The sequence below is a fragment of the Oratosquilla oratoria genome, chromosome 29 (assembly GCF_046742065.1).
Source record: "Oratosquilla oratoria isolate Oo_2021 chromosome 29, ASM4674206v1, whole genome shotgun sequence".
Classification (NCBI taxonomy): domain Eukaryota; kingdom Metazoa; phylum Arthropoda; class Malacostraca; order Stomatopoda; family Squillidae; genus Oratosquilla; species Oratosquilla oratoria.
The window spans coordinates 28,786,957-28,805,287 of NC_134805.1; the positions used below are offsets into that span (position 1 = coordinate 28,786,957).

Here is an 18,331-nt window from a genome sequence, read left to right on the forward strand (position 1 = left end):
GTAAAATATGGCAACATTGTGTTCGTTTACGTCATGGTCAAACTAGCAGGAAGGGGGAACCACCCCTGCCATAGTGACCAGGATAAATATTCTGATTAAAGCTTACAGTGTTGCCACGTTTACCAAACCTTCCGGCCACTGTTCTCGCACAGCTGACCAAAAATTAATAAATAGATAAATAAATAAATAAATAGATACATAAAAAGGGTACCTGAGGTGCGAGACGAGACCAAAACCAACGCACAAAACACACGCAGAAAATAAAAGACAAAACCAAAAGAAAACATATACATATATTGCAATACACATGTGTACAGTACGTATATATGCGTGCACGAAGGTTTTCAATTGTTCTATATGTATGCAGTACATACACCGATTTCCATGGTCTCTTCCCATATCCCAAGATGACCAATATCCATTTTCTTAAAATTTCTTTACTGTCGTTTCAGACCGGGATTCTGGTGCGGCGGCGGCTCAAGCTTGGCGCTCTACTACTCAGAGACTCCTTCGGTGTCCGTCATCCTCACTAACCTCCCGACGGACAATGACCTGACGGCCCTGGACGCCTTCCCGTCCTTCTACTTGAGGATGACCTTCAAGTTTCTTCGGCGGGAGGACGCTGTCGCGCGCTACGGGCTCCCCCGGAAGCCGAAGTACCTGGGCCTCCGGAACCCAAGTACCATGTGCAACGCCAAGATCAACAACTGCGACTCCCACACGTGTTACCTTCAGTCTCCGAACTTCCCCGGGATGTACCCGAGGAACACGACCTGTTACTACCACCTCCGGCAGACACGGCAGAAGCCGGGTTACCGCGCTGTCATCGCCCTAAGGCAGGACTCTCCTCACTTGATCCACATCAAGAGCCAGCAGCAACCGAGCGACTCCGACATGAGGCACCTCAAGCTTTACGAAGAGTGCTACTACATCGGTGACTACGTCAGGATATACGACGGCGACTCCACGCAGTCTCCGGTCCTCATCACCTTCTGCAGGGGCGGCATGCTGCCCGAGATCATCTCCTCGGGCCCCAACATGCTCATCGAGTTCACGACGTCCCCCTTCGACACCCCGCAGCACAAGTCCCCCTGGTCTTACGTCTCTGGGTTCGAACTCCAAGCCCGGACTAAGTTCATCCCGCTGGAGGACCTCTACCCGAAGTGCCACTTGGTGCTGGACAGCAAGGAAAACGTGACGGGTTTCGTGAAGAATGTGGAGCACAGCCTTCCGCCCAACACCACCTGCGTATACGAGTTCAAGGGCCACGGTAGGCAAGTCGTTTGGTTGTACTTCATCAAGTACGTCCAGATCCACAACATCGACCGCCTGCAGACGCTCCTCTGCTCCACCAAGCTCGACATCGTCGACGGCAGGTGGAGTCCAAAGCCGGACATGGAGATGAGGCTCCTGGGTCAGCACTGCAAGAACTCCGAGCCACGGATGTGTGACCGAGGTTTCCGGGAATTGCAGAACAGAGACGTACGTCCTTGCACTGTGGAGGAGTCCTACGTTTCGTCCGGGAACAACATGACCGTGGTGCAGCTCTACGGGGAGGGCAGCGTCATCACGGACGTCAGGTTCCTCCTCAAGTACGAGTTCGTGGACGTGTCTCTGCCGGGCGAAGAACTGGAACCTCCCTGCGCGCAAATCATCAAGAGCGACGGATACTCCCACAGTGTAAACAACCTGACAACCCCGAGGAACGTCTTCCTCTACGGGAGGGGCGGATCTCCGAAGCTCCACTGCTCCTTCACCCTCCAGGCGATGAAGCACGAGGTGGTCCGCCTCACGATCTCTCACTTGAAGACGGTCCCAGAATCGAGGTGTACGACGGGGATCCACCACGAGACCGAAGCGAAGGAGTGCATCACGACGGCCGGGCCGCACATCGCTCTCCGAATCACCGAGTACCCCTGGGCGGGAGTGGCGTACCCAAGGGCCTGCATCTGCAGTAGCGACGCTGTCCCCTTCACGCTCGAGTCGTCCTCGTCGGTGCTGCAGCTGAACATCACCATCACGGGGATGAAACCCCACGAAGACTACAGACACTTCGGGTTCTTCGCCTCCTACGAGTTCACCAAGAAGCCCCCGTGCTTGAGGACCCAACACCTCACCTCGTCCTCGGGGGAGATCACCTTCGAGAGCCCTAGCCCGACCGACCACGACAGGAACTGCGAAGGTCACCCTTGGCTACTGACGACGCCTCCGGGTCACCAGATATACGTCAGCATGGAACGAGCGACCTTTGCCAACGGGACATGCGCCTCCGGAACAAGACTCTTCTTCTACAGACCCAACCGCGGCAAACTCTACCAGACGGTGTGCCCGGCCGCAAACGTGGACCACAACGTCCACTTCTTCTCCCAACCCAGAGGGAACTTGACCTTGGAGGAGATGGAGGAAGAGGAGGAGGAGGCCATGGGCGCTCTGAGGGCACGGAAGAGTTCCCTCCTGCTGGTGTACCAGCCTCGTAGCGCGTCTCAGCTTAGTGTCAAGTGGCTTCAAGTACGCCCCATCACCAAGACTCCCCTTTTGTCACTGGGTGTGCCCCTCGAGGACGCCAAGGTTGGAGCCAAGACCGAAGAGGACGCGGGAGTCTGGCGACGACAGGAGGAGATGGTGGAGGAAGAGGGAGAATGTAAAGAGTTCTGCCCGGAACTGGAGGCTTGCATCCATCCGGAGCTGTGGTGTGACGGACATACTCATTGCCCGCTAGGTACGTGTTTCGTGTTATGTATTGTCTTATATGGGTTCGTGTTCGTATGATGTATACGTACGTAGTACTAGACAAGGTAAAACGAATACTATAAGGTACGTTAGCGGGGGGGGGGTGGAGAGCCAGAAAACCTCTCCACTGCGCAGGTAGATGATGACGTCAACGGAAATATCGAGACCAGGGTTCCGCGGGTCGAGAGCTGTCAGTCACTCACACACCAGTGTGTGGAGCGAAGCTCCATCTTCTGATTAAAGGGGTAGCTAAGGCAGATAAACATAAAAATGCCAACAGTTTGTATAGCGCAGAAGTACAATGCCGTTAGACTGAAAGGTGATAAAAATATACATTTCTTTTTACTACCCAAAGATAAAGAACTTAGAAAGACATGGATTGAATTATTTGTCACATATAATCCACCTAATGTGAAAGCATGGAAAACATTTTTATAACTTTTCTGGCAGTCATGTCTCAGATACTGATAATTTGAGGATAAGAAAGTGATACTGAGTAATTTCAGTATTATGTGAACATCACAGTGTAATTTTAACGTTTACCATACATACAGATGGTTTTCTTTAAAGTTAACATTTTCTTTCACCTCTCACTCTCTCCCCCTCTGAATTTCCTATGACGTCACGGTAGAGGTGAGCGGAGGGGGAGGGTGCTCAACGTACCTTATAGTATTCGTCTTACCTTGGTACTAGACAACTAAACTTGACATTAATTAACATAATTTTCTTAGAACAGAACTATTTGTTCAATCGTGTCCCTTGATTCGTGGTATGATACGAACTCCAAGCTGTGTCTGTCCCGGGTTATCTGGGGGACTTGACTTCCCCTTTAGCGGCCTTTGGTCGTGACATATCGCCTCTTAACTGATTGGCTGGTCTTCAGCCGTGACGTCATGTTGTATCTTCTTCTGATTGGCTGGGCCTCATTCGTGACGTCATGTCGCATCTTCTGATTGGCTGGTCCTCGTTCGTGACGTCATGTCGCATCTTCTGATTGGCTGGTCCTCATTCGTGACGTCATGTCGCATCTTCTGATTGGCTGGTCCTCATTCGTGACGTCATGTCGCATCTTCTGATTGGCTGGTCCTCATTCGTGACGTCAAGTCGCATCTTCTTCTCATTGGGTGGTCCTCATTCGTGACGTCATGTCATATCTTCTGGTTAGCTTGTCCTCAGTCGTGACGTCATGTCTCTCCTTCAGATTGGCTGGTCTTCAATTGTGACGTCATGCAAAATTTTCAAATTTCGACTATTTTTAGGACATTTTTTTTTTTTTTTTATATATACTACTATACGTGACTTCTAATACTTCCATTCTTCACATCTCATTCTCCTATGCAATTCTCTTATTCTTTGTACCTTTTTCATCTCCTATTGTCCCGGGCTCCGAAGGGGAACCTCCGAACACAAATCCAAGATCGTTTAGGCGACTCGACCATTCTCCTCTCTTGTGCCTCGTCTCTAATAACACGTTTAGAACTTTTATCGTTTCTGTTCGCGACCTCTAATGGCCACTCGTACTTCCTCTACGTAAATTAATTCGTTCTCTCTCTCTCCCTCTCTCTCTCTCTCTCCATTTCTTTTTAATGGTTCTGGATGCTTCTGTAATTATCTCCGTTTCTTCGATACCTGAGCGCGCGCACACACACACACACACACACACATACACAGACACACACACACTATACACACACGCACCAAACACATGTACACACAAACACATGCACACACGCACACACACACACACACACACACACACACACACACACACACACACACACACACACACACACTAGCCCCTTTGATCCTGCCTTCCCCGAGTATCGAGCCAACCCAGCTTCCCGAGTCCCACTTGAGCACGGCGGGACATCACTTCGTCGCGCGATGTACTCTTGCAGCGGGCGGTGGAGGGTGGAGGGTGGGGGTGGGGTGTGGGGGTGTGTGGAGGAGGGGCGAGGTGATAGAGGTAGGCCCGTGCTCAGAGTGACTTGGAAGCTGGGGCAGAGAAGAGAAAATTGGGGGTCCGTTTCGAAGATATATTTCTTTTTTATCTGGGGGTTTATTGAAAAAAAAAAAAAAAAAAAAAAAGTTTCAGAAGATAACAGGAAGGGATCTCTTAGACGATTTTTATTCGATTTTTGGATAGTTCAAGTTTTGTAATAGGCCATTCTTGGCTTTTGGCAAAGAAGGTTGGTTGAGGTTCTAAAAACTAGTCTAGGCTTCAGCGCAAACTAGCCCCAGCTTGAGCAGACTACTGAGTCGGGCTTCAGATGCCTCACTCAAACTTCAAAACAAGCCCAAGCCTCATCTAAACACTTTTTTGCGGTTTAGTCTAAGCGCAAACTAAGATACAGGCGACGCAGACGTGCTGTTGCTGAACTGAAGTACAGTTTGAACTTTTCAATTGAAATGCTTCTAGATGTTCTACCTCAGGATTTCAAGTGAAAGAGGTTCAAACTGTAGTTCAATTGAGCAACAGGAAGTCTGCCTTTGCTCTGTGCTGCGTCGCCTGTTAACCCAAGATTCTATATACATATGAGTTTGGCGTTAGAGAACTTTTTAGGTATATAGACTGTTAATAGTTACATTCGATTGTTTAACTCAGGTTTTGTCATAGATTCTAGTTGTAATTTACATGGGTTTTGTGAGAATACCGAAGTGTATACTTATGTTGAGCCTACGTCAGGTTCTTTGAAGCACGAGGCTTAGAAAAAAAAAGCCTAATTGGGATTTCAAGATGTGAAAAGTTGGACCTCGGGTGAGAAGGGTCCAAAAGTGTGCGTGTGTGTGTGTGTGCGTTTGTATGTGTGTGCGTTTGTATGTGTGTGCGTGCGTGTGCGTGTGTGTGTTTGTGCGTTTGTATGTGTGTGTGTGTGTTTGTGCGTTTGTATATGTGTGCGTGCGTGTGTGTGTGTGTGTGTGTGTGTGTATGTGTGCGTGTGTGTGTGCGTGTGCACGCGCGTTTTAACTAAGCTACTACGCACTTATGTTAGAATATAGCTATGAATAGGTACAGGTATAGGCTCGTCAGAAACTGCTTATTTTGAACAAGAGAGGGAGTCCGGTGGGAGGGGAGGAGTGAAAGAGGGGAGGGGGAAAAGAAGATTGCGAGGGGAGGAAGAGGAGGAGAGAGGGGAGGAAGAGGAGGAGGAGAGAGAGAAGAGGAGGAGAGAGAGAAGAGGAGGAGAGAGAGTGGAGGAAGAGGAGGAGAGAGAAGGGATGAAGAGGAGGAGAGAGAAGGGAGGAAGAGGAGGGAGAGGAGAGGAAGAGAAGGAGAGAGAGGGGAGGAAGAAAAGGAGAAAGAGGGGAGGAAGAGAATGAGGGAGAGGGAGGAAGAGGAGGAGGTAGGGGAAGAAAAGGAGGAGAGGAAGAGGAAAGAGAGGGGGAAGAGGAAAGAGAGGGGGAAGAGGAGAGAGGCGGGAGGAAGAGGAGGAGAGAGGCGGGAGGAAGAGGAGGAGAGAGAAGGAAGTGAGAGGAGGAGAGACAGAAGAGTAAAAGGAGGGGCATGAAGAGAAGATGAGGAGAAGAGAGAGAGGGGATTAAGAGGAAGAAAGAGGAGGAGAGAGGAAAAGGAGAAAGAAGAGGGAACGGGAATGAGAGAGGGGAGAAAAAGGAGGATGGAGAGGGGAGGGAGAGGGGAGGAAGAGGAGGAAACAGAGAGGAGGAAACAGAAAGGAGAAAGAGGAGAGAGAGGAGAGGAGAGGAAGAGGAGGAGGAGAGAGGAAAGAGGAAAAGGAGAAAAGAGAGGGGACAGGAATGAGAGAGGGGAGAAAAAGGAGGATGGAAAGGGGAGGAAGAGGAGGAAACAGAAAGGAGAAAGAGGAGAGGAAGAGGAGAGGGAGGAGAAGAAGAAGAGGAGGAGGGAGAGACAAGACGAAGAGGAGAGGGGAAGAAGAGGAGGAGAGAGAGGGGAGGAAGAGGAGAGAGAGGGGAAGAAGAGGAGAGAGAGGGGAGGATAAAGAGGAATAGGGAGGTTGAGGAGGAGAGGGGAGGAAGAGGATTAGAGAGAGGGGAGGAAGAGGATGAGAGAGAGAAGAGGAAGAGGAGAAAAAAGAGGAGAGAGGATGGAGGAAAAGGAGAGTGGAGGAAGAGAAGAGAGAGAGGAGGAGAGGGACGGGAGGAAGAGGAGAAAGAGGAGGAGAGAGGGAAGGATGAGGAGAAAGAGGAGGAGAGAGGGAAGGATGAGGAGAGACAGGGGAGGAAGAGGAGAGAGAGGGGAGGAAGAGGAGAGAGAGGGGAGGAAGAGGAGAGAGAGGGGAAGAAGAGGAGAGAGAGGGGAAGAAGAGGAGAGAGAGGGGAAGAAGAGGAGAGAGAGGGGAGGAAAAGGAGGAGAGTGGGGAGGAAGAAGAGGAGAGAGAGGGGAGGAAAAGGAGAAAGAGGGAGGGAGAGGAGAGAGGGAGGAGGAAGGGGAGAGTAGGGCGGGGAGGGGAGAATGGGGGAGGGCGTGGGGAGGGGGGGGAGGGAGGGAGTGAAAGGAGTGAAAGGAGGGAGGGAGGGAGGGAGGGGGAGAGGTAGGGAGGGGAGGGGGAGAGGGGGAGGGGAGGGGGGAGGGTGGGGGGGAGGGAGGGGAGGGAGGGGGGAGGGGAAAGGGGGAGGGGGGAGGGGGAGGGAGAAAGGGTGAGATGGGGAGAGGGAGGAAGGGAGGGAGGGGGAAAGGGAAGAAGGGGAAAGAGGGAGAGGCAGAGATAGAAATACATCAGTGTAGGTTGGGTATTGCTTCGTTTTGAATAGGCGCTTGTTCGTATGTATGAAGAAATGCATAGCGTCCATGTTAGCACTGATGCACACTCAGGGCTCATCGGCTCTTCTCTTCTCTGCGGATCTTCAGACCCATTTTGTTCGTTGCAGCTCTGCCTACTTCATGCCTGCTAACTGCCTGCCTGCTTCCTGGTCGTCTGCCTACTTGGCGATTCTCTGCCCTCACATCTGCCAGCTTCTCTCACATTCTCGCGATCTCTCCCTTTTCTTTCTTTGACCATCCCACATCTCCCACTCTCTCACTCTGTGTGTGTACGTGTGTGTGTGTGTGTGTGTGTGTGTGTGTGTGTGTGTGTGTGTGTGTGTGTGTGTGTGTGTGTGTGTGTGTGTGTAATTCACCATGGTCTTGGATCACGTGTTGGACTCGTGATCGACAGCTACTACCCTCCCAGAAGCGAGCTCAGAGCTCGTGTATGACCGACCTTTGGGTAATGCTGTGACTTGACACACACACACAAACTCCCCGCCCACGAGAGTCAGAGTAACGGCTCGCAGCGTAGCGATACTGAAATTACTTCAGCCCTGGGCGGGATTCGAACCCGAACTGCCGTAGTGGCGGCCGGGGACTCTACCACTTGCACCATCGAGTCGCGTGTGTGTGTGTGTGTGTTTGCGTGCGTGTGCGCACATGGCTAAGTGGGCTGGCGAGACTTGTCAATTAGAAGAGAGGCTAGGATACTTGGTGGGTGGGTGGGTGTGGGGGGGTTGAGGTCTGGGAGAGTTCTTGGGAGATAAAGTTGGAGAGCAGAGGAGTCCGGAGAACCACGAGAGTGTGGAAGAAGTCTGGAACAAGACTTATCTTCTCGAACGCCTTTTCCTAACCTTGGCGTCTTCGATCTTGCGAGAGCTCCACTTCAAGTTCTGCTTCTTTGATTTCGTCCAACAACTGTGTGATTATACTCTTGTATAAATTTGTGTGTGTGTGTGTGTGTGTGTGTGTGTGTGTGTGTGTGTGTGTGTGTGTGTGTGTGTGTGTGTGTGTGTGTGTGTGTGTGTGTGTGCTCGCGCGCGCATGCTTGTGTGTGTGTTCGCATACGTGTGTGTGTGCGCGCACGCGTGCGTGCGTGCGTGTATGTGTATTTTATCCCATATTACAAAATCTTCAGCAATCTACACCACGTGTCGCCACCCGGAGTGCGTACCTCCCACTAACCCATCTGCCTTTCTCTCCCTCCCTTCTTCAGGAACGGACGAGATGGTTTCCAACTGTCTCCTGGTACGTGTCCCTTGGCTCTACCTCTCCATCGTGTCCGTGACTCTCCTGACGTTGGTGCTGATCACGGCGTCAGCAGTCCGCAGGAGGAGGCGTCAGCGGGCCAAGAAGCGTCAGCAAGCGGCCCGTAGAGTGTCAACGCAAGAGTCTATACTGCCCAAGGACAATCGACTAAGTGCCTACTCAATTGATTACACCGACATGGACTTCGAGACCACGGTATAATCTAGAGCGAATGTAGGCAAAAAAACCAGCACTTATAAATAAAAAATAATAAAAAAATAAACATAACAAAAAAAAAACCATAGTAACTTAAAACTATTAATGAGAAAGACAGTATAAATAAAAAAAGAATAAAAAATAAAATAAATGTATTAAAAAAAAAAAAACCATAGTAACTTAAAGCTATTAATGACAATGACAGTGATAATGGACAATAAATGCTATAATAGTAATAATACTTGTACAGTAATAAAAAAATATGGTGGTGATGGCCAATACGATAAACAATTTCAGCTTCAACTGTCGCAGAATCATATCATATAGGATTTTCTTTCAATTGACGACAGAGCGATATTCGTTAACTGTTAACATGAGATCAATCTATATATATAATATATATTTGGTTGTAAAATACTGGAAATAGTAGAAGATAGCTATAACAAGCCGTTCACCCGGTGTATATACCGGTCCTGCTCATTGCAAATATTAAGTAAGGAATCTGGGCTACCCTAAAGTTGATTTCTAAGATGTTCATAGAAATAATGATAATTATTCCATTTAAGGAGAAAAAAAAATCACTAGTAGATGTTTTCCTGTGTATATAAGAATCTGGTTTCCTGGTGTACGTGGAAACGTGGATGACGTGACACGTGATTTCACGTCACGTAATGGACAGTGGTTTCCCCCCCCTGACTCAACCGGAGACAGTCACGTGACTACGTGCACAATGTCACGTGCATAGAGTGACAATGTCACGTGCATAGAGTGACAAGAACGGTGCGTTATATGGGAGACACGTCACACACTTGGCTAATCGTGTGACCTAACTTTTTATACTTGAGAGACATGACGATACAAACGTAGTTTTTTGTGTATAAACTCGTTTTATATATGTGGGAAACTAATTAGCTGCATCGGTTCCTTTTATACGTGGACCTGTACTACGTGTATTAATTCCTTTTATTATATATATAAATATATATCATGACACCCTACGTGTATTCATTCTTTTATATGTGGAAGCAATTTGCAATAATGATTCAAGAAAATTGAGATCGCCTTAAGAATAGATTTTTTTTTTTTTTTTGAACACTCAATGATTGGGCTTTTCTCCAAACGTTGATTACAATTCATTTATATATGTCTCATTAAAATCACAGAGGTCTATTGAATGTTTCAATTTCAAAGCCTTTCCCCTTTTCACACTAGTTACGCTAATAAGTGATCAAGTCCAAAGAAAATACAGAAAGAAAAATACATGTAAAAGCGCACACGCGCACAAAAACGAACAAGCACACGCGCGCATACACGAAAACACGCACGAATACGCACGCATACGCACGAACACGCGCAGCACACGCATGGACACGAGCGAAGACGGACAGGCACGCACACGCACAAAAACGCGTACACCCACGGACAGGCACGCACGCACAAAAACGAGTACACGCATGGACACATGCGCACGCACGGACACGCACACACGCACGCATGGACACGCGCACACGCACGAATACAAACTCACACACGAACACGCGCGCACACACGAACACTGCTTTATTGAAGTGGCCAGCATTTTTTTTTTTTTTTTGCGCCGGGTGCGTCTGCGTGTGTGTGTGTGTGTGTGTGTGTGTGTGTGTGTGTGTGTGTGTGTGTGTGTGTGTGTGTGTGTGTGTGTGTGTGTGTGTGTGTATGTGTGTGTGTGAGTAAGCGCGCGTCTTACAATGCTGTGGCCTTCCAAGCTCGGCTTTCTGTGCCATGACCACTCTGAGCTGCGAAGACCACAGCATCACAAAAGAAAGAAACGCTGAGAAAACCTCCTCGGATTACGGAAGGCTATGCTGCTGGCGACTTCAATGACACTTGCATTCTGAAGGGCCTTTATACACGTAGCTACGGCCTATTCATTCACCTTCGCAAAACCTAAAGGAGACTTTTTTTAGTTACGAGAGAAAAGGTCGCCACTTGACGCTTCATGCTGTGTGTGTGTGTGTGTGTGTGTGTGTGTGTGTGTGTGTGTGTGTGTGTGTATGTGTGTGTGGGTGTGTATGCGTGTACTTGTTTATACGGGTTAATAGTGTGCATGTTAGTTACATGTGTATACATGTCTGTACACATGTATTTGTGTATGATTTGGCATATATATATAAGCATGCACGTATATGCAATTACATCATCTAAGCAAAAGCGGATATACTATCCATACCTTACTTCCATTGATATATATATATATATATATATATATATATATATATATATATATAATTATATATATATATATAATTCTTTATATACGTGTATATCCGTACATTGCTCATACGTACTGACGTGCATGTGCTTGTGTGTGTGCGTGTATATGCGTGCGTGTATGAGATAAAGAAAGACAGAGAGAGAGAGAGAGGGAGAGGACAGAGTCGCACGTACAGTATGTGTTGTGGCGATGTATGTTCTCTGTTTACATATGTCCTTATCTAGGACATGAACAATGGACTGACCTCTCTGGCTTCAGGACTGCCGAGGTCGGACCATGTGCCACTTCAGAGATTCTGAAGTCTTCCTCATCCTGAAATTCGATATGTTTTGCCAAGTTTTTATTTTGGAATTTTTTGTCTGCTGCCAATTGATTTGATCCATTGAGAAAATTGAGCAAAACAATTTATCCGATTTCTATATACATTTTTTATTTTATTTTTCTATTTTATTTATCTTATTTTATTTTATTTTTCGAGTGGAAGAGCAAACAGTCACAGGTATGAACATACGAAATAGGGAAAAGGATTGAGAAAAAAGCCCACGAGAAAATAAAAATTAGCCTAAGAATGTCTCTTATAGAGTGATTTTTTTACCTTAACATAATATTTTTGGCAATACTTTTTTCATTGATTTTTGAATGGTTTTCTAAGCAAAACTTTATGATCCTGTATTCTCAGTAGTGAAGTATTAGATTTAGAGCGGAAAAGAAAAATACGAGCTAAAGAAAAAATAAATTTTGACATTTCCTCGACGGTAATCAGAGCTTCTGTCCGGTGATGTGGTGATTAAGGAGAGTAGAAATTAAGTGATCACAATTCTTCTTAGAATGGAGGTTAGTCTCCAATCCTAGAATAATGCTGCATGGCTTCAGTTAATACAGTGCTGATTGCATAAGAATGATGCAATCAGTACACCCAAACGGGGAAGGAGCGAGAGAGAGAGCGAAAGATATAGAGAGATAGAAATAGATATAGACACAGAAAAGAGAGAGGAAAGACAGAGAGGGAGAGAGAGAGAGAGAGGGGCTGAGAGAGAGAAAGAGTGCAGAAGAGAGAAACAGCGAGAAAGAAAAATAAATGAACAAGGACGGTAAGAAATGGAGAAAAAATTAAAATAAGAAAAAAGTCAAACGCACGCACGCACACACACACACACACACACACACACACACAAGCACGTACAAACGTGCACATACACACACTAACACACACTCACGAAGACACGCACACAAAACTACAGATAAGAGCGAAATCTAGATGGGAAGAGATAGGAAAAAAAATATGTATAATTGAACATCACAAACAATGTATCTACATCTATAAATATTTGCTTATTTAGAATCACACAGACAAGCATTTACAAAGAAACTCGATCATTTAACCTTCAGTTCCACGCCACCAAGGTAACCAGATTCTTGTGGATTAAACCAAATGAAATAATAACCACAGACAATGGTTAACTATTTCTCGTTAAGCTGCTATTAGGCACTAACTGGTTTGTTTTAATTTCTTATATATAATTTTTTAAATTCTTTGTCCAACGAGAGTCCTTTCAATTGACAAAGTCCTGAGCCTTAATCGTGTGGACTGGTGGTGCATGTGGAGAATAGAGAGGGTGGAAGTGGAGGAAAGAAGGGAGAGAGGATTGACGGGAAATAAGAAAAGATAGAAAAAATATGACGACGATTTCCAATTAAATAAAAGGTCAAAGAATCAAGAATATATACAACATAAAAATTCAGATATTGCAATAAACATGAATATATATATAAACAAATAAAAAACAAAAATAAAATCCCTAAAATGACTGGTTCTCTATTTTAGTTTTCTCAAACTAGCAACCCTGTGTAATAACATTTGTATGATAGATAACCATTATTGAACAGACCTTTTGCTATGTTCAAGCCATGACCTTTTGTCGTATTCACTGTAAAGATATTTATTTGGCCTTTGTATTCAGAGATCACCAAAATCTTGTGAAGAACTCACAGGCGAGGAACCGCACAAGTTGGTCAACAGGTCTCGAAGTCTCGGGTCTCGAGGTCGCGAAGTCTCGGGTCTCGAGGTCGCGAAGTCTCGGGTCTCGAGGTCGCGAAGTCTCGGGTCTCGAAGTCTCGAGGTCACGAAGTCCCGGGTCTCGAGTTCGCTAAGTCTCGGGTCTCGAAGTATCGAGGTCGCGAAGTCTTGGGCATCGAGGTCTCGGGTCTCGAGGCCGCGAAGTCTCGGGTCTCGAGACCGTGAAGTCTCGGGTCTCGAGACCGCGAAGTCTCGAGTCTCGAGGTCGCGAAGGCTCGGGTCTCGAGGTCGCGAAGGCTCGGGTCTCGAGGTCGCGAAGTCTCGGGTCTCGAGGTGACGAAGTCTCGGGTCTCGAGGTCGCGAAGTCTCGGGTCTCGAGGTCGCGAAGTCTCGGGTCTCGAGGTGACGAAGTCTTGAGTATCGAGGGGGATTAGGAGTCAGTGAAAAGAGGAACTGTTACATCCTCTAGTGACCATAACCCATTTCAACACTTTCATTATGATGATTGTTGCTATGGCAACCGTTCCGTCAAAAATAAGAGACGGAGAATTGTACCCTCGCCTGAAAGGTGTTAACTTAGACCGAGACCCCTTTCAAGATCGAACTCATTCTTAGCTCTATTCTTTGACAAATAAATAAAAAAGGTCGATGGCTTGACACAAGATATTCTTGACCTTTACGATGTCCTGATCTTTCTTGACCTCTGTGCACGAGTTTGAGCACCGAGCTGAATGAAATAGTCTACAGTTACCCAGAAGTAACATCTCTCTACAGTCTTCTTATCCTTCAGTCTTTGTCTGTTTGTCACTCTGTCAGCAAGTCTGTTTTTCTGTCTTCTCTGCCTCGTCACTGTGTGTGTGTGTGTGTGTGTGTGTGTGTGTGTATGAGTGTGTGTGTTTGTGTGTGTTTGTGTGTGTTTGTGTTTATGAGTGTGTGTGTGTGTATGAGTGTGTGTGTACGAGTGTGTGTGTACGAGTGTGTGTGTACGAGTGTGTGTGTATGAGTGTGTGTGTATGAGTGTGTGTGTATGAGTGTGTGCGTATTTGAGTGTGTGTGTGTTTGAGTGTGTGTGTGTGTGTGTGTGTGTGTGTGTGTGTGTGTGTGTGTGTATACGTGTGTGTGTACGTATGTGTGTATACGTGTGCGCGCGTTTCTATTTGCGTCTGGCAGTAGCAGTTTGTCCATGTCTGTCCATTTCTTTAAACGTAGAAGTACCTTTATTTATAAAAAAAAAAAATTCTTTAATTCCCTTCATATCGTTTAGTTACTCAATTTCTTTATCTTCTTTTTTTACAAGTCTCTCTCTCTATCTCTGTCTGTCTGTCTCTCTTTCTCTCTCTCTCTCTCTCTCTTCGTCCCCCTACCAATTCCTTTTTCCATTGCCCACTAATAGACAGCCAAAACTTCACTAACAGGCAACGAAAACTTGAACAAAATCAAGGCATTTTCATTCTGCTCGCCGCTTAGTCCTCCTCACACGGGTCCCCTCCCCCCTCCCCCTCCCCCCCACCGCATGCCTCCTCTGCCTCCTGGATGTAGCAAACTTCGAGACAATCTCAAGGTCCCTTTATCAGAACTCCCAGCGACACGCTACTGTAGCGTTGGCATGGCCTCACCAGTTCGTTAATATACTTAATAGACTTTTGTTTTGACCGACGCCAAGAGATCTTATTCACCAGAAGCAAACCTGGGGGTCTCGGTTGGTGAAAGCCCCGTTTTGGCCAGAGTCTGACCTGTGGTTGAATAAAATCGTCTGGCGATAATGCCGAAACAGAAATCTATATAGTACATGAACCTGATGAAGAAGACGATGAAACGCTACGGTAACGTGTCTGGACCCAAGGGCTTTGCCAGGACTTTCCGGGCCATGATTATTTAAGAGCAGAGCACATGGAGTTTTCTCAAGAGGGAATTCTTTTCTATTCGGAATTATTCTGTATTCTGAACAGAAATATAGAAGCCATTTCTAACAGCCTTCTTAAAAAATAATAATAATAAATAGTTTCGAATATTAGAAATTTCAGAAGTTTCGGGATTTCCAATAAAGAGAACTATATGTCCTCAGAGCTCGGAATATCGCCCGGAGCTTAAGAATATAACTAAAATCTCCTTTGGGTCTATGAATACTTTCTATGTTCATTTCAAGTCAAATTACATTTTCATTCAGTATAAAAAAAATGTAAGCTCTTAAAGTTTAGAAAACCACAAACTCAAGTTCCAATTAAGTCAAGGACATTAGGTAAAATAGATAAAGAATTATATACATACACATACGTAAACATATATACATAAATACACGTTTGCACACTTATACACACATATACATAGACATACATATGCATACAAAGTGTACATGCTGGTTATCTAATGCTAAAATGTAATTCATTCTATAATCTGGTGGTAACATTTACTTTCAAGCATATACATCACTGACTATATATGAATACATACACACCCTTCCCTCATTTATATTGCGTGTGTGAACACACACACACACATACACATATATATACATACATATGCATATGTTCCAGCGAGGTGGATGGTGATTTTCATGGACTGGAGGATGCTAGTGACCTCTCAGAGACGTTCTGGAAGTATCGTACTTCTGGCAACGACGAAGAACCAGAGGCTCGTCTGTGGGGGAGAAGAGCAAGGAGAGAAGATTTAATCGAAAAATAAAATATTCTACGGTATAACTTTTGACACGCATTCGCTATAGGCGTTGTTGTATAAGGCACAATAATGATGTATACACACACAAACACACTCATGTCTGTACGTATGTTTTTATTGTTATGTATTTGTAACTATACATACATTCATACACATACATATACATCTCGTGCATGCATATGTGTACACACATACACACACACACACACACACACACACACACACACACACACACAATATACTTATGGTATACAAATATGTATATAGAATTATACTTATATGTATATACATAATGTATATAATATACAAATATAAATATCGTAGTTTTGTATGTATATGTGCATGAATGAATGTATATGTTTTTTATTATGTATATATCACCTTTTCCTATCTTAATGTTGGATACATTATATTGATGGAAAGATGGTTTGGCTAAGTTTGGCTAAATTAATCGGCTAAGGCAAGAGGATCTTCAACGTCGAGGGACAGAGAGAAAATTGAGATGGAAAAGAAAGACGATGTCGAGTTTGCACACGGTACGTAATTGCAAGAACAAATAAAACTTATTTGAGCTCAAGGAAACACGTGTTGGGAAGAGTTCGTCTTTTTTTTTCTGTTAATGTGAAATTGAGGACACCTGTGTGTTGACATGTGGCAGACTGCAAAAGACAAGAGTTATAGAGTAGAATGAGAAAGGAAGGTTATCAAATGACAAAGAGCTGAGAAAGAGTTTCAAGAGTGTAGAGATGAGAAACAAGAGTCTATGTTTTTATTGAAAATGGATGGGTCATTGGATAGTTTGACAAATAAATGAAAAAAATAAAGAATAAAAAGGAAAATTTTGAACTGAAGTAAAAGTTGAATGAAGAATAGAGAAAAGCAATTTTGAAATTTGGGAAATGATTGTTTTTATGGCAATGAAGCATAGACACTACTCTGGAATAAAGGGAAGATTTGTTCAGACGTTAATAATGTTAATAGGAAGGTTAAAAGGAAGCTTAAAAGAAAGGTTTTCAGAATTAAGAAAGAGGTATCGATCTGTAACAAAACGTAAAGGAAAATTTGTGACGTGAGCGAATGTAATGTATATATATATATATATATATATATATATATATATATATATATATATACACACACCTTTTCCCACATCTTTTCACGTTGTGGGATGAAACTGTTCGAAATGACCCGAGAAAGAAAGAAAGAAAGAAAGGTTTGGTGTGTTCTTTGTCCGACTCGAACAAGTTCACTACGAGGTTCGGTGCTCGAACAGAAGCGTTTACGATGATGGCCACTGTTCTGAAGACATACAGGAGACTCTACTGAATCTCACCCGAGCAGAGACTAATTGTAGACTCGTTATGGTGTTGGTATTAAGTGTGGTAACAGAAAATAAATTAAAGAATAAATAAAACGAACAAAAATGTTTAACAGTCGCGGAGTACATTTTGAACGAATTTCATAAAAAAAAAATCATTAAATGCAAACTCGTTTGATTCATTTCCTTTGATATGGAATTACGACAAAAAAAGGTTTGCAAATGTGTTGTGTGGTTAAAAGAAATCATAACAAGACAAGAACAGAAAGTAATGGTAAACACCTTTTGTAAGAAATGAGAAGTATTCTGATACATGTTGAATGTTATGATAATTACTGAAAAGGAGATCGAAAAATGATGAGAGAGTATTCCTACCATATGAATGATATACTCAAGATAAGGAAATCATTGCAAATATTAGTGATGATAGTAATGGTGATGACATAAACATTGATATTATCACAACAGAGCCCAGTTCAAGGATAGTGATGATGATGATGATGATGATGTTTATGATGATGCATATAGTGAAGACGGTAATGGTGATGGGAATCATGAACGTGAAGATAACGATGACGATGATCCTAAATACTAAAGGTGCTCTATTCCCCTTGAAGGCAACACATAATGATTAATGAAAAAAACAATTCATTAAAATGTTTTATTATGGATAGTTGCTTGTAGTTGTTTACGAGTCTTCGCTTATATCATTTTATTGGATGCAAAAGAGAGAGAGAGAGGGAGAGCGAGAGAGAGAGAGAGAGAGAAAGAAAAAGAAAGAAAAGAGAGAGGAGAGAAACAGTGAAAGTGAGTGAAAGAACGAAAGGATGGAAAAGTGAGTGAGAAAATGGAAGAGTGTGTGTGTGTGTGTGTGTGTGTGTGTGTGTGTGTGTGTGTGTGTGTGTGTGTGTGTGTGTGTGTGTGTGTGTGTGTGTGTGTGTGAGTGTGTGAGTGAGTGAGTGAGTGAGTGAGTGAGTGAGTGAGTGTGTGTGTGTGTGTGTGTGTGTGTGTGTGAGAGAGAGAGAGAGAGAGAGAAAGATAAAAGAGAGAAAGAGTGAAAGTGAGAGTGAAAGAACGAAATAATGGAAAAGTGAGAGAGAGAGAGAGAGAGAGAGAGAGAGAGAGAGAGAGAGAGAGAGAGAGAGA

At 44.7% G+C, this 18,331-nt stretch overlaps 1 protein-coding gene across 4 annotated transcripts in view; it reads left to right on the top strand.

Moving 5' to 3' along the window:
- The window catches only part of LOC143040695 (uncharacterized), a 1,057,191-nt gene extending 1,039,085 nt beyond the window's left edge, over positions 1 to 18,106 (top strand). For 2 of the 4 annotated variants that reach the window (XM_076212011.1, XM_076212013.1), the window contains 3 exons: positions 453 to 2,719; positions 8,673 to 8,920; positions 15,726 to 18,105. In XM_076212011.1, the coding sequence (XP_076068126.1) occupies positions 453 to 2,719; positions 8,673 to 8,920; positions 15,726 to 15,740 (2,530 nt within the window). In that variant the 3' untranslated portion in view covers positions 15,741 to 18,105. Of the gene's footprint in view, positions 1 to 452; positions 2,720 to 8,672; positions 9,004 to 15,725 lie in introns of those variants that run through there. The other 2 variants (XM_076212015.1, XM_076212014.1) reach the window with 2 other exon arrangements.
- The last annotated feature ends 225 nt before the right edge of the window (positions 18,107 to 18,331 follow it).